The 27,109-nt window shown below is 38.3% G+C and overlaps 2 protein-coding genes across 2 annotated transcripts; one reads left to right on the forward strand and one right to left on the reverse strand.

The window, feature by feature from the left end:
* The first annotated feature begins 1,420 nt into the window (after nucleotides 1-1,420).
* On the forward strand, nucleotides 1,421-13,889 carry hapln3 (hyaluronan and proteoglycan link protein 3). Its single transcript, XM_053506627.1, has 6 exons — nucleotides 1,421-1,712; nucleotides 2,270-2,435; nucleotides 2,765-3,136; nucleotides 7,363-7,668; nucleotides 12,690-12,972; nucleotides 13,315-13,889. Exons 1-6 carry the CDS (start codon nucleotides 1,683-1,685, stop codon nucleotides 13,406-13,408), a joined length of 1,251 nt encoding a protein of 416 aa, XP_053362602.1. The 5' UTR covers nucleotides 1,421-1,682; the 3' UTR covers nucleotides 13,409-13,889.
* A 1,160-nt stretch (nucleotides 13,890-15,049) lies between these two features.
* acanb (aggrecan b) lies at nucleotides 15,050-26,328 on the reverse strand. Its single transcript, XM_053505180.1, has 13 exons — nucleotides 26,172-26,328; nucleotides 23,668-23,747; nucleotides 23,029-23,412; nucleotides 22,617-22,791; nucleotides 21,937-22,064; nucleotides 21,552-21,845; nucleotides 21,077-21,451; nucleotides 19,181-20,338; nucleotides 18,818-18,973; nucleotides 18,647-18,729; nucleotides 18,384-18,525; nucleotides 17,909-18,091; nucleotides 15,050-16,516 (listed from the first exon to the last, which is right to left on the reverse strand). Exons 2-13 carry the CDS (start codon nucleotides 23,738-23,740, stop codon nucleotides 16,449-16,451), a joined length of 3,219 nt encoding a protein of 1,072 aa, XP_053361155.1. The 5' UTR covers nucleotides 23,741-23,747; nucleotides 26,172-26,328; the 3' UTR covers nucleotides 15,050-16,448.
* Between the last annotated feature and the right edge of the window lie 781 nt (nucleotides 26,329-27,109).

Below are 27,109 nucleotides of genomic sequence, written 5' to 3' on the forward strand. Positions count from 1 at the left end.
GTCTGTCTTGTCTCTTTTTAAGTGTGTGAGTGAAGAGCATGAGATCATTAGCAGAGGAGGGTTTGAGCTCTGTTTTGCTCAATGTCATAATGCTGAGTGAAGGAGTCAACCCAACATCCTGCTGCCACCAAAGGCCGCCGAGCAGCCCTTTCCTTTCCCCAGCTACCAGTGAGCTGACATTGCTATCGCCGTACTAAAACAACGCCTTCATCAAACAGGGATGTCTACATGTAGGAAGAAGAGATGGCGAAGGTTACTGAACCTAAGTGATGAAGTGGCATGAAAGGACATTTTTTCAAATCTTCAGAGACTCTGTGCATGTGAGATAATCCCATCTCTTAAAGCATACCTATGCCATCTTCTATTGGCTTTGGAAAATAAAACAGCTTTACAGGCCTTTGGGGAAATCTGGAATTCTGGTTTCAGCTTTTTCCATAACCAGCTGTATTTTTGAGAGCAGTGATAGAGTTCGGGGAATTAGGGAATAGGCCTGGTGCTTCAGATCAAATTTCTCTGTTTTTCTTTCTGGTAATGATGCAGTGTTTACTTTATTAAAAACATGCAAAAATACCAAATTACAAGCTAATACATTTCCTTAAATAATTTTTTTCATAACGAAGTCTTATCAGTCCACAGATTAACAGATACCTTTACTTACTTATGAATTTGCAACACTAAAAATAAATACACTGGCAGTTAAAAGCAAGGTTTGATAATGCACTCTTAGAATAAATTTTTTTTAAGAACTATTTTGTTAGTGAAATCTTCTCTAATAAAAGGAAACACTGCTGTCTCTAATCTCTTGGGTTCCTAGTTTAATCCTGACGTTGTGTAGATGTCTCTCACGCTCTCTCTCTCTCTCTCTTTCTCTCTCTCTCTCTGCATGTTCTACCTTTGTCTATGGGTTTACATTGGTTCTCTGGTTTTCTCTGCCATTCAAACATTGTGAATGTGTTTGTGTAATTGTCTTTGAGAAAGAGCAAGAAGGAGAGATAGAGTAAGTGAGTGAATGGTGTCCTAAAATGAACTGGTCTTTAATCAATAGTGTATTTCTGCCTATGCTTAGTGTTCCTGAAATAAAGCATTTTAGGATTGTGTTCTTTGATTAATTTGATAGCAATTGGATAGCAGTTTGCATTAAGGATATCGTACTTTCATGCTATTCATTTATTCATCTTCTGTACCACTTATCCTGTATTCAGGGTGAGGGGGGTGGATGGGGGGCCTGGAGCCTATCCCAGGGGACTTTGGGCACGAGGCGGGGTACACCCTAGACGGGGTGGCAATCCATCACAGGCCACACACACACACACAAACAATTAGCCTAATCTGCATGTCTTTGGACTGTGGGAGGAATCCCACCAAGCACGAGGAGAACATGCACACACACACACACACACACAGGAATCGAACCCTCAACCCTGGAGGTGCACGACGACAGTGCTAACCTCTACAACACCGTGCAACCCGTTTGTATTATTAATTTATTTATTGTTACTTCCTGTGGATGTCGGTGAAGTGTAGTAACGCGCCTGTACTGATGTTACAGAGTCCTGAGCAGCGAGGATGCCTCAGTGACGTCATCGCAGCGCTCCATCCAGCCGCGCGCAGAGAGGGGGAGAGAGTGTATTAAACCCGGGCGGAGTGTGAACATGTGAACACATGAGCAAACTGTTCAGAGAATGCACCGAGCACAGCATCGCCTTCAGTCGGTAAGCAGATCCCAATTAACTAAAAATCTTTGCAATTTGTGAGATTTTATTAAGCGTTTATTTCTGCATGCAGATCAAGTGACAAAAAAAAGCAAAACAAAACAATATAATGTTTTTGGTGTATTAGGTTTTAGATTATTTTTGCACACTGGGGGAAGAACATAAAATCCATTCCTTTAATGACAAACTGTAATGAATAATTGCAATGTGCGAAAATAGGAGAAAAACGCAATTTACCATGTTTTAGAGTTTTATATCTGACTTCATGTCCGATGTTGTATAGCATCTGTATTACTATACATTCAGGGTGAGTAGGCTGAGTAATATTGTCGTTTTTATTGCATTGCACAAAAAAAAATCTAATAATTCTTTTTGTCATCAGTATCAGCAAATAAATGTTAAGAAACACATCTGGGCAAAATATATCAGAATGTAAACATCACATCTGTAAGAAAGGGTATAAATGCAGTGCAGGTCCGAGGTATACACTACATTACACTATGGTCAAATTGTACAATACTACCAATAAGGCTCATTATACGCGTTCTTGTGTGTAGAATGTTGTTTTGAAAAAAGAAGGTCTGGCGAATATGAGGATGAAGCGCCCCCTGCTGGTGCTGCTGCTGCTGTTCCTGCACGATGTGTTCGAGAGTCAGGCACTGAGACACTTCAACAATTACTACTATCAGGATTTGTCACCTGATGGCAACGGAAATGGAGAGAGTATGGCTGTTTGTGTTATTTCACATTAAGAAAGTTGTATATATTGGTTGGCTTTGCTTAATTTCAAGCAATTTCATTATGGCTCCTACTTGCAGGAATTCACTTTGTCTTATACAAGTCTGGATCCACACTTAAACTCAAGCTAATTTTTGCAAAACTCAGCAGCAACTTTTCTATGTCTTGGTCATATCAGGCTTATTCGATCTATTGTGTGAAATTAGCAATATAATGAAAAATGCTTATAGATTCAAACTTTTAAACCACCATAATATAATGTAATATATTATAATAGATGTTTGCCCTTCTTAACACTCTCCAACCTTCCCCAGTATACTTCAGTGGTGTGCGTCTTCATGTGGAATCTCCACAAACCTTGGTGTCTGCAGTACAAGGAGGCAACGTGACTCTTCCATGCGTGTTCCATTATGAGCCAAAGGTCAGCGCACCCCGCAGAACAAGGGTCAAGTGGTTCTGGCAGCCGAGCACTGGTGAAACCAAAGAGCTACACGTCATGGTGGCTTTTGGGTCCCGTCAAAGGAGTTATGGTGACTTCCAGGGTCGTGTGCGTCTGGGGCGAAGCGCTCCAGGTGATGCGTCTCTGGTCATCAACCCGCTGATGAGTGACGACACAGGGCGCTACCGCTGTGAGATTATAGACGGCCTGGAGGATGAGAGTGTTACCGTGGAGCTTCAGTTTCGTGGTGACATAATCATATATATGTATATAACATATTTGAAACATAAACTAACTGGCTATTTTATTAGGTACATTCACGTTGCTTTGTATGTAAACAGATTCTGACTGCACCATCTGTTGTCATGCTTAAAAGAAAGGTTCACCCTAAAACACATTTAATATATTCATCCGTTTGTCATCTATACCACTTATCTTGTTGCGGGGGGAGGGGGAGGGTTTGGGTAGCAGGAGCCCAAAAAAGATAAGAGCGCATGGCAGGGTATATTCTGGATAGGGTGCCTACCCATTACTGGGCACTAGAAAACACACACATTCACACACTACAGGCAATGTAGACCTACGTTTTTTGTGTATAGGTTGTGTGTAAAAACATAATAAAAATCATCTGATCATAGCAGGTCTTAGTATAACAACTTCATACAAATTTACTTAACAAAAATGAAGCCAAAAAGAAAAACCATGGTGCAATATTAAGTAATCCCAGACTCAGTGGTTTGAAGATACACCTTTACCAGCAATAACATCAATTTGGTCCATTTTTCTTTCCAACATTGCTTCAGTTCATAGAGGTTTTTGGGCATTTGCTTATTCAGGGTCCTGTTAAGGTTTGGCCAGGTTGAGTTGAGGTCTGGACTTTGACTAGACCATTCCAAAATCTTGATTCTTTTATTTTTCAGCTATTCTGTGCTAGATTTACTGGTTTTCCTTAGATCACTGTCCTATTGCATGACCGAATTTTAACCAAGTTTTAACTGTCTGACAGATGACTTCATTTGCCCCTAGAAGATATTGGTGTACAAAGGAGTTCATCCCACATGGAAAGAATCTATATGAGGATATATGCGCATATATGAAACCTATATGCAGTATATATGCACATATATCCTCACCTATATGAGGATATATGCGCATATATGAAACCTATATGCAGTATATATGCGCAAATATCCTCACCTATATGAGGATATATGCGCATATATCCTCACCTATATGCAGTATATATGCACATATATCCTGACCTATATGAGGATATATGCGCATATATGAAGGCCTATATGCAGTATATATGAAGGCCTATATGCAGTATATATGCGCATATATCCTCACCTATATGCAGTATATGCACATATATCCTGACCTATATGAGGATATATGCGCATATATGAAGGCCTATATGCAGTATATATGCGCATTTATCCTCACCTATATGCAGTATATATGCACATATATCCTGACTTACATGAGGATATATGCGCATATATGAAGCCTATATGCAGTATATATGAAGGCCTATATGCAGTATATATGCGCATATATCCTCACCTATATGCAGTATATATGCACATATATCCTGACCTACATGAGGATATATGCGCATATATGAAGCCTATATGCAGTATAAATGCATATATATGATAATATATATGCTGCATATAGGCAAAATTGAGGTGCATATATGTGCATATACAGGCCATATAGGTCTCCTGTATTGCTTCTTTATATCCACATATAAGCCCTATATGTACATACAAGATATGTCTCCTATATAGCTCATGGCAGGATCTGGTCATTTTAGCTCATATCTCACTTTGGCAATTGTCATACATGATGCACTCATATTTTCTATTATCAAGGCAATAACTAAGAACTAACTAAATAAAAAACACATTTTAGAATTTCTGTCGAGTTATCTGCTAATGACCCGAGGCAGGACACGCCCACACGCCAATCACACGGAAATCAGTCCGGCTAATTTACATACTAGGCCACGCCCCCGGACAAGGAAACTCTTCAGAATGTTCTGGAAAGTGGGAGGAGTTTACATTTACCTCAGAAGAAGACTGTGTGGCCCTGACGACGAACGGGAGCATTTTGAAGAGAGAATCCAGGGGGACACACTGGGTAAGTTATTAAGTCTTATATAACTCTTATTCTGATAATATTAAACTAATAATAGTAAATATTTTCCTCACTTCAGCTAGCTCTTGTCAGCTTGTGTGACACATTGGCTTTCAATGCCATTTACATAGTTTAGGTAAATCATGCTAACATGCTGCCTTTCTGTATGTAGCACAAACATGATATTTCCCGGTGGCTAAGCTAATGCCTTATGGAGTTTACAGATGTTTATAAACGTTTTAATAAATAATCATTTATTATTATTATACTGTCTTATTATTTTTGTCTTTTCTAGATGCTACATTGAAGAAGTGGCCGGCAGCCACCCGAGGGCAGACAGGCACATCTATCAATTCAAAGCTCACGAAGCTGAGAAGGTCCTCAAAATATGTATATGTTTTCTTCCTGTTGAGTTTTTTTGTCTTATTTTTGTTCTTTTACTATTTGATTGTTCTTAAAAAAATAAAAAAATAAAATTTCTACATTTTGGGCTTTTATTTATGTTGTCTAACAGCTATGGATTTTAATAATTTTACTAATATCTAGGTAAAAATATAGGTGCATATATATGCACATAGGTATATATATGCACGTATATATGTACACATATATGTACATATAATATAGGAAAACGGCCAATTTTATATATGTCACATATATGTCTATATGGGTACATATATGCACGCACGCATATATGTACGCATATATGTACATATATGTACATATAATATAGGAAAACGGCCAATTTTATATATGTCACATATATGTCTATAGGTACATATATGCACGCATATATGCACGCGCACATATATGTACATATATGTACATATAATATAGGAAAACGGCCAATTTTATATATGTCACATATATTAAAAACCTATATCAAACCTATATTAAAACATATATGTTTTATATAGGTTTTTTCCGTGTGGGATGGTCCTATGGCTGCAAGAACAAGCCCAAATTATCACCTCAACACCTCAGCAGAAACACAATGAGGTGTTTCTGCTGAAATGCTGTTTGGTTTTTGCCAAACATGGCACTGGTCATTAAAGCCAAACAGCACTGGTCTTATCTGTCCATAAGACATTGTTTCAGAAGCTTTGTGGTTTGTTCAGATGTAGTTTTGTGAACCTCAGTTGTGTACTTGTTCAGCCTTCAGCTAAATTTGCTGTCAAGGACTTTAATTTGAACATGCTCAGTGAGGCCTATGGGATATGAGATATAGCTCTTTCCCTGAGTGTTGCATGGTCTGACCTTGGGGTAAATGTGATGGGACGTCCGCAACTGGGAAGTTTAGCAACGGTCTTAAATAGGTTTCACGCATGTTGTATATTGCATACTGAACTTCAAATTGTACAAAAATGATTTTAAAACACATTGGTGTGCAGGAACATTTACTTTTCTAAGACCACTTTTTCTTTTGGCTCTGTGACCTGAATGCTGCAGAATATCAAAAAACTGCCAAAACCTCTGCTTTTATAGAGGTCTGCACACCTGGGGCAGGGGTTAATGATTAGCAGCACCTGGTTAAAACTTTCCCTCTTAAATCCTAAAGAAGCAGTAAGGGGGTACTTAGTATTGCTTGCATGTTTTTTTCTTTTCTTTTTGGCTTCATTTTTGAACACTTCTCATTTAGGAAGGGTGAAGGTAACACTTGCTTTTTCCAAAACATGCATTTGAAGTTTTGTGTTTTTTAAGCACCTAACATAATGGTTAATGTACGAGGAAAGCTATAGTCGTTAATTGTACACTTACAAGATGCATCAATATACTGTAAAGTGTTCAGTGTCAATATCAGCATGGCCAATGTGCCAATTAGTATCATCATTACACACATTACACCCTTCAGTTGTAATCAGTGCTGTTTTAAGAATAATCAATCAGCGAACTATTAACTCTGGTGGTCCATTATATAAATCGTTGTCATCTACATAAACAAAGTTAAAGGAGGAATACAGAATGAGCATAGGAACAGATGGGTTGCAACCAGTAATTCTGTACCTACATTTGCTGAAAAAAAAAGGTGGTGGTCACTTTGTGTTTTTTTTTTTTTTTTTGAGTAGCATTTTGTGTACATATTTTAGTGCTTACAATATAAATTCCAATGACTATACCTGCTTGTAGTTTTGACTTTAGTTTTAGGACAGAAGGCTTGCAGTTTACTCCAGATACATCACTCTTCCAAAGTGCCACTACTGTATTTATCTGCAACTTGAAAAATATTGAAAAATTCTGAGCTATCATTTTGTATTAACAAGTTGGATATTCAGTGTGACTGTAATGATTTATCATGACTTGAACTCAGCTGAGTTTGTTTGCCTCCCACAGGTATAGTGTTCCCATATTACTCTCCCGTGGGTCGCTATCAGTTCAACTTCCAGGAAGCTAAAGATGCATGTGAGGAGCAGGGTTCTTGTCTAGCCACCTTTGAGCAGCTGTTTACAGCCTGGGAGGAAGATAAGCTTGACTGGTGCAATGCAGGCTGGTTGGCTGATGGGACAGCACAGTACCCTGTATCAGTGCCACGAGATGCCTGTGGGGGAATAGACCTGGCCCCAGGCGTCAGGAGCTACGGAGTACGCCACAAAAACCTTGACCGCTTTGATGCATTCTGCTTCACTTCTTCAATCAGAGGTGATCGCTTTGCTTTACATCTTAGATTCTCGACACACTATTAGGAACACCTGTATACCTGTTCATGTAATTATCCAAACACCCAGTCTAATGGGTTCCATTCATATCAAACAAGAACAGGAATCTGAGGCTTTATTGAGTAAGGATCTCTTGAAAGTAGACAGTTAATTATTAGACAAACATTATCAGCTTCCAACATCATCTTTTTACATTTTTATCTGTCCAGTTTTGATGAGTCCTGTTCTTGGCTGGAAGAAGAACCTTACAACTGCTGTTGTAGTCCATCCACCACAAGTTTTTTAATTGCGTGTTTTCTGTCCACCATGTTTGTAAAGAGTGGATATATATAAGTGGCTGTCCTGTCATCTCAATCTAATCTGACCTTTAAGCAATACCATACAATGTGCCAGGAGATCAGTAATTTATTAAGTGCTCAGTCCGACCATTTGGAACCAACAGCCAATGGTCTGGTCAAAATCACTGAGATAATAGTTTCCCCCATTTTCTGTGCTTGGTACAAACATTAACATAAAGCTCTTATCTGTATCTTCATGCTTTTATACACGCTGTCACATTAATAGGATGGTATTAAGTGGCCAGTGAGTGTAGTGGGTAGTTTAATATACTGTACATGCTTAGTAAAAGGAATCGGGAGTGGATGAAGAGTTTCTTAAAGAGTCATTCAGTAATTAAATGCTTTTGTTGTCTGATATAAAACCACTACACATACTAATTATTAAACTTGACTTGTTCCTGCAAAAATCATCTGCACATTTGAGATTAGGACTGAAAAAGAATTCTAATAAAAGGTTGGAAAAGCATGTTCAAATTCATACTACAAAAACACCAACAGGTGCTGCAGAATTCCAACGGAGCATATGACTCATTACAGCTAGAGCAATATTTCACGTCTCCACCCTGCTATAAGGGCTGAACTGGAGAGTCACTTGCACTTCTGATAAAGCCAACAGATCATGCATATCAGATACACCCTCGCCTTCAATGATTAGAAAAATACAACTGGCCTTGGCTTTGTTATATAAATTCTCACAAGTCTCAATCTTCAAAGAGCGAAAGGGTTTTCAAGATTGACTCATGAGATAGTCAGCTCTAAGGAATCTGTTCTCTGGCTTACGTCTTTTCCTGATCTAATTAGGCTAACGTTAGCACGTCATTAGGGCTTTGACACGCAATCCATTTTTAAGCTCAGCAGTTGTGTGTTTTGGACGTTGTCAAGGAGAAAATATATTTTCCCTTTTTTATACAAATGACCTTTTTTTTGCCTTTGATAGATTTCAGATGCACATTTTGGTTATGTAAGGTACACATATAAGCGTACGTACTAATCAGCCGTAACATTGAAACCACTTGGCTAATGTTGTGTATGGCACTGTTTTCCCAAATAGCTCCATTAGACCTCTAAAGGTGTGCGGTAGTATCTGGTACCAAGACTTTAACAGCAAACCATTAAAGCCCTTTAAGTTGCAGGACTTAAGGTGTAGACTCCATGGCTTAGACTTGTTTGTCCATCATATCCCACAGATGCTCGATCTACTTGACTGTAGAAACTGGAGGCAAGGTCAACACCTTCAACTGTTCTTCAAATAATTCCTAAACATTTTTTTCACAGTCTTTCAGGGGCACTATTCAGCTTAAAAAACACCACTGCCTTTAGGCAATACCGTTGCCATGAGGGACTGGTCTTGGTTTGCAACGTTTTTTGATAGGTGTTATGTTTTAATACAAGGACCCAAACTTTTCCATATCATTACAGGATTAGTGTATTCGCTGGCTTAACTTCTTCCTCTAGTGCATCTTGGTTCCATATCTTTCCCAAGTTCATATGATATAAAAGAAATATCCATCAGACGAGGACAATTTCTTACATTGATCCATGGTTCAGTTCTGATGCTCATTTACCCACTGTAGGAGTTTTCAGCAGTGGACAGGCCTCAGCATGGGTATTCTGACTGGTATGGACCTACTGTACACAGCACTATAACAGCAAGCTACAGTGCACCATGTGTTCTGAAAGTTTTCTATCTTAGCTAGCATTAACTTTAACAGTACTTTGTGCTACATTACTTTGTGTAATGAAATAGTATTACTGTATTACAGTATTACTGACAGTGGTTTTAATGTTATGGATGGTGTATCTGAATCATGAAAAAAAATGATAAAATAATATATGCACCAATCCTTAGCATATGATGGCTATAAGAAAGCACAGGCATTAACACACAACTGAATCATATATAAATACTCATAACAATGGTACTAGTTATTTATTAACAGATTTATTTTAAGCAGCATTTTCTAAAGCGTTTTTTTTTTCTCTAAATTTTAAAAAAATGTGCACCTTATTTTCCTCACCTTTGGGCTATAATACCTGAAAGAACTTAAAACTGCTTTCACCCCATTTTATTACACTAACTTTTGGACATCAGCTCAACACCAGCTCAGCCAGTCCACCAGTTGCGGAAAGATGTGTACCTGTATTGGTAGGCCAACATAACTGGTTAGATAAGCAGACATATTAAAGGCTATTTGTGGAACTGTTATATAAAAGCAATATCACACTTGAGGTCATGCTGTTGTACTAAATATCAGCAACTCACTCTTGTGTGATATTGGTGAATTAATAAAAAAAAAACACAATTTACTTATAAAAAACCCAGTTTACAATGTGAAGACAGTCACCACTAAAGAGCTGCTTTGGGACAGTATGATCAATTTTAAACCGCTTAACTGGTATGGTATTATAAAAATCGATGCACTGACAATTTCACTAGAGCTTTGTTTAAACTTATTCAAGCACAGGATATCAGATCACTTAGTTGTGTGCAGAGTTGATGTGAGAACATAATACATCTTGTATCTTAATTGACTACATATTACATATGTTATATGAAACATAAAAATGTGAAAAATGGTGCAAGGTTTTATATATATATATATATATATATATATATATATATAGTATCTCACAAAAGTGAGTAAACTTTATACATCGTGCATAACTGGCAATGAAAATGAGCACACCCTAAGTGAACATGTTAAAACTGTGTCCAAAGTGTAAATATTTCACTCCTCCATAATGATATCACAGAGCTGCTGGATGTTAGACACATGGAACTTTGCCACCTTTCACTTGAGGATGCCCCAGAGGTGCTAAATATGGTTCAGGTCTGAAGACATACGTGGCCACTGACAAACACATGAATCTGATAAATAGGATATTTACATGGTTAAAGATCACTTAGGGTGTACTCACTTTTGTTGCCAGCTATTTTGACAATAATGGCTGTATATATAAATGTATATACAGTGGGGCAAAAAAGTATTTAGTCAGCCACCAATTGTGCAAGTTCTCCCTCCTAAAAAGATGAGAGAGGCCTGTAATTTTCATCATAGGTATACCTCAACTATGAAAGACAAAATAAGAAAAAAAAATCCAGAAAATTACATTGTAGGATATTTTAATTATTTATTTTAAAATTATAGGTGAGAATAAGTATTTGGTCAATAACAAAATTTAATCTTAATACTTTGTTATATACCCTTTGTTGGCAATGACAGAAGTCGAACGTTTTTTTCTGTAAGTCTTCACAAGGTTGCTGGTATTTTGGCCTATTCCTCCATTCCTTCATGCAGATCTCCTCTAGAGCAGTGATGTGTAGGGTCTGTCACTGGGCAACACGGACTTTCAACTCCCTCTAAAAGTTTTCTATGGGGTTAGATCTGGAGACTGGCTAGGCCACTTCAGGACCTTGAAATGCTTCTTACGAAGCCACTCCTTTGTTGCCCGGGCGGTGTGTTTGTGATCATTGTCATGCTGACAGACCCAGCCACGTTTCATCTTCAATGCCCTTGCTGATGGAAGGAGGTTTTCCTCCTCAAAATCTCACAATACATGGCCCCATTCATTCTTTTCTTTACACGGATCAGTCGTCCTGGTCCCTTTGCAGAAAAACAGCCCCAAAGCATGATGTTTCCACCCCCATGCTTCACAGGGGGTTTGGTGTTCTTTGGATGCAACTCAGCATTCTTTCTCCTCCAAACACGACGAGTTGAGTTTTTACCAAAACGTTCATCTGACCATATGACATCCTCTCAATCCTCTTCTGGATCATCCAAATGCTCTCTAGCAAACTTCAGAATGTCCTGGACATTTAAGCAGGGGGACACGTCTGGCACTGCAGGATTTGAGTCCCTGGTGGCGCAGTGTGTTACTCATGGTAGCCTTTGTTACTTTGGTCCCAGCTCTCTGCAGGTCATTCACTAGGTCCCCACATGTGGTTCTGGGATTTTTGCTCACAGTTCTTGTGATCATTGCGTGGAGCCCCAGATCGAGGGAGATTATCAGTGGTCTTGTATGTCTTCTATTTTCTAATAATTGCTCCCACAGTTGATTTCTTCACACCAAGCTGCTTACCTATTGCAGATTCAGTCTTCCCAGCCTGGTGCAGGTCTACAATTTTGTTTCTGGTGTCCTTTGACAGCTCTTTGGTCTTGGCCATAGGGAAGTTTGGAGTGTGACTGTTTGAGGTTGTGGACAGGTATCTTTTATACTGATAATGTGTTCAAACAGATGCCATTAATACAGGTAACGAGTGGAGGACAGAGGAGGCTCTTAAAGAGGAAGTTATAAGTCTGTGAGATCCAGAAATCTTGCTTGTTTGTAGGTGACCAAATACTTTTTTTGACTGAGGAATTTACCAATTAATTTATTAAAAATCCTACTGTACAATGTAATTTTCTGGATTTTTTTAAATCTTATTTTGTCTCTCATTGTTAAGGTAAAAACAATGGCGTTTTTTGGATGCCTTCAGCATTCCTTTACAATGTAGAAAGAAAGAAATATATATTATATATACTGTATAAATACATTTATATCTTGAATTTATTTACTATTACCATTATTTAAAAATATAATGTAATGCAATGATGCAGTAAATGTCTTTGACGTTGACTTTAAATCAAAGCGTGACATCCATTAAGTGTTTTGTTCCTGATTTCAGGCGAGGTTTACTTTCTGCAACACAAGCTCAAGCTGAACTTCTCTGAGGCAGTGGAGGAGTGTATCCAGGACGGTGCTCAGATTGCTAAAGTGGGTCAGCTGTATGCAGCGTGGAGGTTTGCGGGGTTGGATCAGTGTGATGCCGGGTGGGTGGCTGATGGCAGCGTACGTTACCCCATCACCCAACCTAGATCCAATTGCGGCCCACCCGAACCTGGTGTACGGAGCTTCGGTTTTCTGCCTCAGCATTTAAAATATGGAGTTTATTGTCACAAAGTCAGATGGTAAGATTTCGATGCAACTACTTTAAATTCAACCAGCAGAAATGTGAATTCTGGCAAATGCCATTTGCTGTGATGATTCGCCTTCTAATTCCGGTAATACAATGGAAGAGTGTCAGAGCTGTTCGTGGAAATCTGCAAGCAGTTTAGGTTTGTTTAAATGGACTGGTTTATCTTCCAATATTATGCTTCCTGATATTACACAGGGTGGCCCAAATGTCTGGATCCAAAAATTTTTTTTTTCCTATGAAAATTTTGTTTTCATTTCAGACCCAAGATGACTTCAAAACTAACGGTGGAAGATCAAATAGAACCAGACCTAACATCTCTAAACTTTTTTCTTAGGGGTCATCTGAAGTCACTAGTTGGAATCGACCCAGTCGTTGCACTAAAGGAGGAGATCATCTCTGCATGTAATAAAATCAGTTCTGATGCATAGTGTATACTCAAGCACTGCCAATTTTTTGCTTATGAATCCAGACTTTTGGGCCACCCTGTATATTAGGAATTAAACAGAACACCAAGTGTCACTCAGGGAATAGACCTGCAAAAACTACATTTGGTAAATTCTCTCACATCAGCTAAACCAATAGACCCTCACTGTATAATACATACAGTGTGTCCTGCATTCACATATACTACAGACTACAAGCATTTACCATATGTGTTTGTGTGTGTGTGTGTGTGTTCACATACATATAGATTCAATAAAGCAGAACATAATGGTGTTTTTTTTTCTTCAGAGGTCTGTGATATATTTTTCTCAAATGACAGAAAGCTTTGCATATTTAGTATCCTACATATAGTCGGTTGTTTAATTTTATTAACTGTGTATGCCATAGTCTGTGCATGTTTACAGTCTGTTATGTTTAAAGAAAAACAACATGCATTTGTATTATTAACTTCATTTTAATAAATGTTTTTTCCCCTCTAATGCTTTTATAGTGCCGATTATTATTAATCACTCATTGTCTATACCACTTACACGGCACAGCGTCGCTGGAGGCCTATTGCTTATTCCATGAGACTCGGGGCACTAGGCACTATACACCCTGAACAGTGCAGACAAGTGCCGGAGCTCCTGGTCTGTGTGCAAGTACACTCATCTGGTTGGGTTTTATTTTTATCTCCAGTTTTCTCTGACCTTCCAGCAACCCACAAACAGTAGATGGTTTGATTTTACTCTTTGGAGTGAATATGTATGCTTATGGTGCCCTGCAGTTTAATCCAATCCAATGTTTAGTTCTGCCTTATACTTCTTCATAACTCCAGGATAGAGCAGCGACTAAATATAAATATCTTCAATACCATATATGCACTGATGATGATGATGATAATAATTGAGAAGAAGAACCTTCAGCAAAGTCAGTAAAAAAATGTTTTCTGTATTAATGCAGACTTTTCACAGACACATGTTCGTTATATTATACAGTGATCAGTAGAGGGCACACTTAACTCTGTGTGAAAAATCTTGGATGAGGGAGGTGGATGAAACTGAAGATACACAGAACCTTTGCCAGACCTCATACTTGAGCCATATGCCACCCTGCATCTAAAGAGCTCTGATGTGCTTTAATGTATTTAGGTAATTTTCTCACTCCTAATCCCATAGATTTCCTATTCTACACCTGCTTTCCCAAACATGGACAACGCATGCATTTAAATGTAACGTTTAAATGAAAAGACAGCAGTGTTGCTAAGCTATTCATTTTTTTCTCCTTCTGCAATATTCTCCACTCTCTTCCACTGCGTGAAAGTGAATACTGTTACCAATGAAGGACATATTCATTAGCCTGTCTGTTTTTTTCCTCTCAGATATTCCTGGAGATATATCTGTTTACCTAAATAGGCTGTTTGTGCAGAAACTGTACAGGGATGAATGAGTGCAAGTGAGCTCTACAGAATTTTTCTTTATAGGTAATGATACTCATTTAAACACAGATTTATAAAACGTCTGTTTATAAAGCTGCGTTATTACACAATTAATGTGCTATTACATGAAATGGGTAAGTAGTTAAGTGATTCTAAAAAAGCAACACAAACCAGAAACGACAATTAAATACAGGCCTGGAAACACAGATATTTAGTCTCTGTTTATTCAGTGGACACAGGTGTGGCACTCAGACAGCTATGAGCTCAGTGTAACAGTTGACAGCAAGACAATGGCGTATAAAAGTGTAGGCTATTACTTCGTATGATTAAAATACAAACCAGTGCAATAATCATCGCTTCCCTTACAAAGATGGCTCTGGGTTACCCAGTTAAATTTTCGCATGTGAACATGTTAATATTTATGGTGCCATCTTCCATTATCAGCATCAGAACTGTTTTTTTTTTTTTTTTTTTCCGGCAGGCAGATCTATGCAATTAGCAACCCTCTGTTTCTCTGTAATATAAGCATTGCTTCATACGGGGACTAGCTTTGATAAATGAAAAGGCAATTAAATGTGCTTCAGGCTTTTAGTCCTTAATAAATAAAGTTTCATTGCAGTTAAATTATATCATGATTTTTTTTTTTCAATTTCCGGTGAACAGCAACAGAAATGAAATGGATGTTTTTATCTTTCACAGTCTCACTTTCACCACTTTCTGTGATGAAGCTAAACGTATAAACAAAGGACTAAAATATAAAGACAAAATAAGGAAAAAATGTTTGCAGAAATAATTTTAAATATGTTTGAGTTTATATATATATTATATATTCAGCTGTAGTCACTGAAGCCTTTTGTCTTGTTTTTTATATGTTACTCTTTTGCCCTCCCTACAATCACTCACTCTCTTTCTCTTTTACTCACTCTCATAAAAAGAAAGATGAAAATGATGCAAAACAGGAAGAATAAAGTGACCAATGGAGTCACCATTGAGCATAAAGAATACTTTACAAGCAGTTTGTTTCTGGGCAAAATATTCAGCCTGTTACTGAAAAAAATTATTATTATTTTTTTTTTTATAATTCCGGCTTTTTTATTATTATTATTTCTTCATTTTTTGTTTTGTTTTTTAACCCATTGTCTGGTCCACTCCCCTTCTTCACTCTTATAACTACATGACTCTCAAATTAGTTTATCTGTAATTACTGAATAATTCCAAAAAGTTATTGAATAATATGCTCAAGTCTGAATAACTAAAAAAAAAAAAAAACTGGGATTTTAGGGGGTTAACTTTTGGGTTAAACATTGGATTGTATAAGGAATAAAAACGCTTAATGGTGGGAAAATATTCTTTCCTTTAAATCTCACTCCAAAAATTTGTTCCTTCTTCTTTTTCCCCAACGGCAAGGCACTGAGTAACACTCGAAATAAATCAGCCAGGCAGACTACAGAACAGAATGTATTGTGCATCATTGTATAAAGTGGACCCTGTTACCGAGGCTACTGGATTTCGTTCGGGCAAATAAGACTTGTGCAGAGATGCTTTTCACTAACAACAGTCCTCTAGATTATTTGAAGTGCCTTGTGTCCTGTTCAGAGGACCTTTCTTCATGTTCGTCTGCTGACCGCTTTGGAATGCCGCTTGAGGGATCTTTTATGTCTGTATGTTGTAAGATCTATAATGCAAGAAAATAATGCAGAAAATAAAACATGACAGGGTTAAATGTGAAGTGAAAATGTTAACCCTACCTGCACACACAGAACAGTTTTTCTTAATGTATGGATGGTATACTGTACAATATTTCCAGAATTGGCAGTGTATGTCTAAACGAATGACAAAACTGATCAAAATAAAATTTAGTATCAAGTTGTCAAATAACTCTCATGCATACACAACATACTGGCAGCTATTAGAAAAACACATTCAGAGAAAAAGTGTCGTTAAAATCAAGTACTATACTTTTATGTGTGATGTGAAGAGAAAAGCTTACCTTGATATTTTAGAGAGGACACAAACAGGCTATATTCCCTCAGACACATTTTTTTGAAAAGCACCATGACTTGTCTAAGTCGACTTCCCACATAAATATGTACATGGTTGTGTCTGTATCACTGCAGTTAACTCGCTATATACCTTGCCTTATTTAATTATATTATATTAAGTTACATTTTTTGCCTGGGCAGTTAGGATTCTGAGCACCAAATCACGAGATTGAGAAGCACATTAGAGCATTAATTCGGCTGGTGGTCTTGCTAACAGATTTGGAATGAAGAGACCAAACTGAGCGCCCAAGTTCCTAAGTTTCAAATTTTAGCAATTAGTTGTTTAAAGTGTCCACCACAAGTGCCTTGTGTCACATACATCTGTTTCATCAAAGAACAAACCTAATTATCATGTTCCAGGGAGAACAAAGTGAAAGGATGTTGCATGAATATCCAGATGCAGGCTATATAAAGCCACTGCTGGAACCTTCAGTACTGTCAAGGCTAGTGCCATATATATCTCCAGAGTAAGGAAGCGCTTAAGGAACAATGAGGGAGGGAAACCTGGGAAATTTACCTCAGTCTAGGTAAAGTGTAATAAAACTAATTTTATGATTTGTCCACCCCTGCTAGACTATCTGGCAGAATGGTGGCTTAGTGTTCAGCACTGTTGCCTTACACCTCCAGGTTCCAGGTTCGAATTCGTCCTGTCTGTGTGCTTGGAGTTTTCACGTTCTCCCTGTACTTGGTGGATTTCCTCTAGGTACTCTAATTTCATGCCACAGTCCAAAGACATGCAGATTAGGCTGATTGATGTTCCCAAATTGCCCATAGTGTGAGAATGAGAGTGTGTATGTGTGTGTGCCCTGCGATGGATTGACCCCCCGTATACAGGATAAAGTGGTATACATGATGATGATTGAACGAATGATAGGTAGATAATGCAATGAATAAGGAATTCTGAGTGAATTAAACCCATCAACTTACTTGTCATAAAAACAGGAATGCATGGTTTATTTGCTTAAAGCATAAAATGCAGTAATCAAATTCAGTACTCAGACTGTGTCTGGAAACTTTTTACTCACTTTGTACACATTCTACTTTTGGCTCTTCCCAGTGGCCGTCTGGCATGCAGCGTATCACAGAATGGTGCCGCTGTGTAAAGCCCGGGTCACACTGGTAGCGGATGATGGAGTTGACTGGGTAGTGCTCCCCGCTGTTTCCTAACATCCTGGCATTTTCGACCTCCGGGGGTGTGGTGCATTCGACTGGTTAAGGGAATCGGAAAGATTAAAGCCCAAATTCTTATGGGCTGCTTCTACAACATTAAAGGCTTATAAAATGATTAAGCTATACAATCAAGACTTTGGCCAATGAACAATTTCTAACCAGCATTTTGGTTACACTTTATATATGTGTAACTATTTTTGCTTTTTAGTACTTAGTTATGTAATACCAAAGGGCAGTAGTATATACTAACAATAAAGCACAAGGTCTAGCATAAACCTGTTTACACACCAAATTAGTGGCAAAATTCAATTGTCTTCATGGTGTACTTACCAAATCTAATTTTGCAAGTGAAGGGCAGATTGTAGCTACAAGTTTCAGCACTCCACAGGCCAGACTCACGGCCAGCCATTGCTACACAGTGTTCTACAGCATTGTAAAATTCTGGGTGGATCGGGCTCCAGTTTACAAATTCCTGTTGACAAGGTGACAATCAATTAGAAACAGATATTTATAGTGCGCTTAAATTTCACTTTGTATCAAAGTCTTTTTGTCATCAAAGTTATTGACAAGTTATTAATTAATTGTTTCTTTACCAAAGGGCTCCCGTCTGTCCAGTGGAACTCGTTTGGCTGGCCTCTGTCGGTGAGTCCAATCCACTGGTAATTCCAAATGTGACCTAAATAGGTTTTAAATTGAATTCATAATGAGAACTAAAACAATCAACCTTTCATAGATTAGCTCAACTACAACGATCCCATACTTACTCTGAACAAATATTTGCTCTTGCTTGGAAGTGATGCTAAGCAGATGAGAGTTTAGCTCTCTGCAGTGCTGTTCAGCATTTGTCCAGTTCTTTCTTTCACTGAAGTGGATATAGCAGTTGCCTTCAAATTCCACCCAGTCATCCTTACATCCCCGTGCTGCAAAAATATCAAATAGGTTTGAATTATTTAGTGCTTATTCTTGGATGCTGAAAATTATGAGGCTAGCCAAAATTTATATCGGATGGAGGGTAGTAGTTCAAGCCATGGAGTGGTTATAGCTAGCATGGCCTGTAATTTTCATTTTTAACTCTATACCTAAAACCTACTCTACCTAAAATTTGAACAATAAGTGACTGTTTTTACCCTCAGTGACAGTGGGCTGTTCCATGGTAGCTGGTGTAAGATGCAATGTCAAGGGACTGGGCGTTGTACTGTTGATGGAAGTTATCGTAGTTGTAGAATGGACAGGTTTTAATCCCATTATAACCTCTCCGTGTAAAGGATCAATTAATCCAGGGGCACTTATGGCATCACCACTGGACACGCCACTCAATCCTGGCTCACTCAGGATATCCCTACTGGGTGCTTCGCTAAATCCAGAGCCGCTTAGGATATCACCAGTGTGCACTCCGCTAAACCCAGAACCACTCGTGGTGTCACCGCTAGACATGCCAATGGATCCAGAGCCGCTAATGATATTACTAGTTGGCATGCCACTGAGTTCAGTGCCACTTGTGATGTCACTACTGGGTATCCCACTGAAGCCACTAATCTCTGGCTGTCCTCCAACAAATTCCTGCTCTGTTGTTGGTCGTGGAGAGGCCATATAGGTCATTAAATCATCAACCAAGGTAATCGTTTCCCCACTGCCAGATAGCAGACCACCAGACCCACTGCTATACTGTCCAGATCCAGACACATCACCTGATCCTGAGTGGTCCCCACTAAGGTCTCCAGATTCCATTTCTGTGCCAGAAAATATTGCAATCTCTTCTTTTGCCTCTTGAGAGCCTTCTATGGCAGATCCCTCTGCTGACTGCATGTCTACACTTTCCTTGAGGATGACAATGATGCCTGAGCCATGATCACCAGACCCAGATACACTCCCACTGGAGATTGTGCTACCTGACACTTCACCACTAGGGAAGCCACTAGTAGAACCTTTAGGATTGAAAAGGCTATCGCTTGATCCATGTTCACTGGTGGAACCTTCAGTAGCGTCAAGGCTAATGCCATATACATCTCCACTGCTGGAACCTTCTGCACTGGGAAGGACACTGCTAGACACATCTCTACTGACAGAAACAACGATGGGGCCTTCAGCACTGTCAATGCCACTGCTAGATACATCTCCGCTGGGGGACCCACTGCTGGAGCCTTCAGCACTGGTTGAGCCACTGCCAGGTACATAGCCACTGGGAGACCCACTGCTGGAACCTTCAGCACTGGTTGAGCCACTGTCATATACATCGCCACTGGGTAACCCACTGACAGATTCATTAACACTTTCTGCCACAGATTCTGGAAAGACAAGAGGAGGAGCTGAAGATCATAACTTTCAACATAATGTAGTAACACATCAGTCTTGCTGTGCTGGGATAGAATAGTTTTTTAAGTGTTGATCTATGTCCTTTTCTTACGTTTTTAAAGTGATGTGATCTGCATTTAATACCTCAACACAGTAAGCATCATATCTGGAGGAAGGATCTGGGAATCTAGTCTGGTCAGTGTTATCATAAATGGTGTGAATTCCTGTTTCATTTACACCACAGCTGAGTTGTGGCATCTGAACTGCATAGCGGAAAGCCCTGACTCCAGGCTGCATACAGCTTATCTGGTGAGGCCAGGGTGGCATTCTGGCTTAGGCAGTAATTGACCGCCTCTTGCAATCATAAGTTAATGGGTAGCAAGTTACAGCTCTGTTTCATAGCTCATATGTATTTATGCAGGAAATAAGCATGAATAAATGAGTACAGACATTACTCAATAGTTTCATTACATCTATTAACTACTAAAACTATTCAATAATTACTCAGTAACTGCTGTATGTTAAGAGAAGTACACTGTTGATTTTATAGTGATTACTCAGTCTTAAAAAGAATTGAACATTTTTTAAATATTCTAATAATGTATAGATACCTCCCAAGCTAAAACAAAGTTTATAGGCCCACTAATGGGACACTATTCTGAGAATGGACTAGATTCATCATAGGGTTCTTGCAAATAAGTTTTGCATTTCAGCCACTTGTGCCCACTCACCAATGCTGACATTATCTCTTGGTACCTCATGGCCCAGTTTAGGCTGAGCTTTATCTACAACGATGATTTCCTGATCAACAGTCTCTTCTACGGTAGGAAGAAAGGAAGTAGATGGAACCATGGTGGTAACCCAGGGCGCATGAGTTACAAACACTCCCCGAAGTTCACCACCCTCAGTGGTATCACTTTCATGATAAGCGATTGGACTGGAGGTGTCAGTGCCCACGCTAAAGTCAGCATCTGTGGTCATGGAAATATAAGGCACTTGGGAATACAAGTCTGTGGTCATGTAAGTGTCAGTTACTGGGGAGTAGAAGTCTGTGGTCACGTGTACATCAGGTACTGGAGAGTAGGGACTGGGTATTTTATCCTCTCCTAAAAGAAAGACAGAAAGACATTCATTATTTGCAGTGGTGTTTTTTTTCAGGGTTCAATGTTAATACAATTTTATGTTTGGTATGACCAATGCACTTACCCTCGTAACAGATGGCATCATAGTGGGTTTCTGGGTCGGGGAAACCTGTCTGGTTTGGAAAACGGTACACAGTCCGTACACCCAGAAGACCTCCGCCACATTGAGGACGGGCAATGTTGATAGGATATCTCACACTCCCATCTGCTAGCCAGCCAGCATTGCACACATCCATTCCATTTTTCCAGGCCAAGTAAATTTGCCCTGTGGTGGCCAACTGGGCGCCAAGCTTCCCACACTGTTCAGATGCCTCAGAAAACGTAAACTTTGTCATGGACATGGAGTAGAAGACTCTGCCTAAAGATTACATGATTAAAATTGTAAAATGAAAAAACAAGTAATGGATTAAGAGCTTTTTAAACACGTCTAATAAATATGCCTTTATTACCAGACATCTTCTCTGCGAAGCAGTACACATCGTAGGTCTCATTATCATCTCTGATGCCATATGTTCGTACACCTGGAAATTTTTCCTTGTCTCCATAGCAAGGCTCCCTGGGCTCATGAATGGGATACCTGAGGAATATAGTGTCCAAAATAGCTAAAGCAATAGTGTCAGAAAACTTTTTTGGAAGAAAGAGCCATTACACTTAGGTTTCATAATATTTTAGCAAACTAATTGAAAAAGACCTTCCCTCCAAAAAACGATCTGCCCATATAATGGCAACAGATACAAATTTTAAACAGATGTAAATAATAATAATAATAATAATAATAATAATAATAATAATAATAATAATAATAATAATGAATAAAATAATGAATAAAATAATGAATAAAATAATGAATTAATGAATTAATTAGGGAATAAAATAATTAATTATTAAAGACAAAACAGTAAATTAAACCAAATTTGCTGTCATTTATAAAGGTACAATGACATTAAACATTAATAAAAACATTAATGAATTAATAGTGTTTGAGCTTGTAATTACTTATTAATGCTAACATTTATGATGTTTAATCTTTTATTTACTTACAAATTATCTTTTGTGAGAAGTTATTCTCTTTATGGCAAAACTGCAACCACAAAGCCAACAAAACCTTTGCAAAACAGACACACTGTACCTGACAGTTCGATCTGACAGCCAGCCCGCATCACACTGGTGAAACCCGTCATCGTAAGCAGCTTGTAGCTGTTCAGGGGTAGCAATAACAGCACTGTTCTGGATGCACGCTGCCTTTGCCATTTCAAATGTCAGGGTATAGCGGCTGGTTATGGCCCTGTAGTGGAATACAATCCCTGTAAAAGACGGAGGCAATTTTAGAAAAAATTAGAGGCCATGTAAAGTAAAGACAAAAACGTTATTTAGGGATTTAAATAGAGACATAAAGATTCATATATGTAGATTGTTTATGGAGAAAATGGTTGTTGTATGGTTGTTTTACAACAGTATACAGTATACAGTATTTGTGGTGTTACCATCAGGCTTGGATATAATATAACATTTTACTTACTGTGAGATATCTAGAGTATTACCTTGAACCTGCATCTCCACTGAGTCATAGTTGTCCTCTGTGTCCTGTATGACTTCACATCGGTATGTCCCAGAATCACTGGAGCGCAGCTCTGAGATCTCTATGGTGGCATCTGTAGGTACTGAGGGATAGTTCACCATGGTCAACCGGTCCAAATAGTCTGGTTCAATATGTTTTGTTCCCCCAAGCGCCACCAGGATAAGGCTTATTTTGCCTTTATTAATGTAGCTCCACTTGATGCGTTGTGATAGGGGAGCAATCGTAGGGGCTCCAGGGTCATGAACTGTGTTGTCCTGAAAATAACAGGGGATGACCACCTTCCCGCCTAGCAGGGGGCGTAGCGGCTGCTCAATAGGGATGCTAACACTAAGGTTACTGTCCTCATCTGGAAAGAGAGGTTCATTGAACACAATCAACTACAGTGAAGTACAACATACAGTAAGTCACATTTCTTTGTAACAGCCCAGTGACTCTTTTTTATATGATAAAATAAATCAGATAATTGTGAAATGTATTATATCACACATACTATAGAGATAAAGTATAAATGTCCACAAGGGCATGCAATAATAGCTCTGCATGATCTCAAATAACCCAGAGTCAATGTCAAAGTAAAAAAAAAAAAAAAAACATAACTCACCATTTATTTGTCCAATTGTTAATGTTGCAGAGTAGACACAGAGGCAGGCACACAGTAGAAGAAAAGTAGTCATGGTTCTTCTGTTGGTTAACACAAAAGATGAAATACACAGCTTTAAAAAAATGTATTCATGCACAATCACGCATGTTAAATGCTTAAATGTATGCAAATTGGCATATTGTAGCTCATGTCTATTTAAAAGATGAAAGACTGTTGGATTGATTTTTAATTATGGTATATGCATATCTGCATTATCATTAGGAAAATGTATTATCACTTCCATTTAAGTTAGAAAGCATAATCTACTAAGAGATAATGGCTTCTCTGTTCAAAACTGACCGCCTGGCTATAGCTCAGCTTTTGCCTGAATAAAGCTCTTTTAAATGCACCAAGCAGCTTTCCTTTTGGCAGGATCCTCACGGAGCTTTCTGTCTCAGACTTCTAATGGTACCGGAAGAGGCTGGTGTTTGCTGGAGAAGGGCCAATAGAATCTAAATCGACTATTACACCCTGATGCCAGGGTCCTATAGAAATTTCCTTGATTTGTATCACTTTTTCTTTAAGGGATTAAAAAAAATCTATTCAATTTACATTAAAACAAACTTCATGTTGTCTTAAACTAAATTCAGCACTGCATATAGCACATTCCAGCTTAGTACACAAATGTTTAAATTAAAGCACATTATTTAGTAACTTATATGAATTAGGTAAAAATTACAGAATTAAGTTATGCACTTTATGTACGCACTTGTTGACAGCTGACCTGGAGCCAAAAAGGGAATGTACATTTGTGTAAAAGATCATTTTTTTCTCACGAGTTCTAGCAAAATGTTCCAATTAATATGGAAATCCAGGTCAACGCCTCACACCTGGCTTATAAAGGAAACACATTCTCTGAGATCCACACCCTTTGGGACTTCAGGGCTCACTTTTCACTTTAGTCAGAGATTATTTGCGATAACCTTCAGTAGGCTAGCCAGCTTTCTTACCGACTGGCTTACAGGTGCAGCCTGAAGGTGTGAGCAGTTGTTAATGTTCTGTCATTAACAGAAATGATGAGATAACCAAATATATATTTAAATATTTTTAAACAGCATTCATTAGGCTACTTACTTCAGTCTAAACTTGGGCTGAGCAACAGATGGAAATTTCAACTAATCAGAAGGGAATTTACCATGCCATGAAAACAACAGCTGCACGAGAATGATGTTTTTCATGCATTATGATTAGTCAAAGAAAGCAGACAGCATATGTATTTAATCTGAAGAATGAACACCACTGTTAAACAACACATTCTGGAGATGGCTGTACTTTGTTTGCATATAAAGAATCAAATCTCAGCTTCATGACTGATTTGCCTACTGGACATGGTTTTAGGCTATAAGCCTTTCGAAGCATCTAGTCAGAAAATGCTATGGCCAGCTATGTGATATATGCTGACTGTGTCAAATCGCTCCACTTCTAATGAACGTCCCACTCACAGTTCAAAAAATGCTACTTTCGCGTCTGGGCTTGTATACAGAGCTCATTGGGTTGGGGAGGAGCAAGGGGTTGAGCTACTCTACAGTGTCTTCATTCACACGGCGTGGTGTGTTCTTTTCCCATCAGGTAAAGACCAATAAGCAGAGGTCTGTTTGCGCATGGACTGAGGCCCGTAAGTAAACACCTCGTTGTGTTCCAGAGGAGGCCCTCACCCAAAAAAAACGCCTCAGGAGACCAACATGTTCAGAACACTGTCAACATTCACGCACGCACACACACACACACACACACACACACACTCACGCACACACACCAGCCGGTGACCAGCCAGCTTCAGGACCATTTACAGTGACATGTTAAATTCGAAAATTTTAAATCTATGTAAATGAGAAAATCAGGGTTTTTAGAATCCTGTTCATATCATATTTAAAATTTGTGCATAATGAATACATACTTGTAGGGTTTGCCAAAAAATATTCTTTAAATGATTTTAAATGTGAAAACATTTTGAATGTGACATTAATTAGATTTTGAACCGTGGTGAAATTCTATTTGACTGGCGTGGTGTGTTGACTAAGGCTCAAGGTATAGGCTTTACACATATGCAAAATGCAATAAACCAAATACTTTATCAAATGAAGGAAAGGTAATAAAAAAAAGTTATCTTTCATTACAGTACATTTACTGTCTAAACTGGTGCAACATAGTTTTTATAAAAGGTTTTTTATTACAAATTATATTCTAAAACCATGCATGGAGAAACTAAGGAAAAAACCTACTGACAAACAAATAATGCAGCAGTAACACATAAAATATTATTTTCTTTATCAATACTTATTAAAACTTGTCAATTCTGGCAAAAATTGACCAAGTGACATCAATACAACCAGAAAATAATAAAATGCAAGATGCATTTTAATACTGCAGATAACTAAATATGATGTAAATGTAAGTATTAAAATAAATGCTGAATATAATTCCTGAAAAAAAAGATGTCTGCAAGTCAACTAACAGGAACTCACCAAATTATTTCTGTCCTTTTAACTTGTTCTCTTATTGCAGCGCCTTAACTCCTCACAATGACCCAGGCTTAGAAGCGGCTTGCTGTTGGTTTGCTGGTCTTTTGCACAGCTTGCATCCCCTGTGTGCGCTGGGCGCAGAAAGAGGTCTTATTCAAATTGGGCACCAGTTTAGAAAAGTGACAGAGAGAGAGAGAGAGAGAGAGAGAGAGAATAAAAAGAGGGTGTGCTGTAAACTGCTCCTGAGTTTCGTTGGTTCTAACGGTTTTACTTTTTTTTTTCAAATCCCAGTTCAGTTATAAAATAAAGAATTTTAGTGAGAACACAGTTTGGATTTAATTTTAATTACCTGGGAAGCATACAATAAAAATTCAAACCAGGCACGTACATGTCCCACCAGTACACAAGCATGCATGTAAGCGTATATGCTGCTAAAAGTTTCTGAGGGTTATACTTTAGTTAGAGGAGTTCTTAAATATTCTTAAATAAAAAGTGACTGCTCATCACAACAGTTCATCACAGTTAGCGTCATAGACAAAACAAAAGAGTTTAAACTGGCAGTAAAGGAGAAATACCAAAAATTATGTTTAGCAGCCAAAAAAAACTATTCAAAGATTGGCCCTTAATCAGATCCTATGTGTGCCTTATTACAGGCAGGTTCATTTGCAAACTAATCCAGTTATACTTAACTGTAAGACAAATGTATGTTTTTACAGGTGGTTACTTAGATCAATCAAGATCTAGGCTTTTTCCAATTACTGTATGCATAGATTGGGGGCAGGAGGGGGGTAATTGGGGAGTGACATCTTTACTTAATGTTTTACCTGATTTGTTAGAGGATGCATTTCAAAGGGCATAATAAAAAATGCTGCATAATGTCAGCATGTACAGTATATGTAAATGATGTACCTTTTATACAGTATATTGTTTAAAACATCATT

This window comes from Clarias gariepinus, chromosome 10, assembly GCF_024256425.1.
Source record: "Clarias gariepinus isolate MV-2021 ecotype Netherlands chromosome 10, CGAR_prim_01v2, whole genome shotgun sequence".
NCBI classification, from domain to species: Eukaryota; Metazoa; Chordata; class Actinopteri; order Siluriformes; family Clariidae; genus Clarias; species Clarias gariepinus.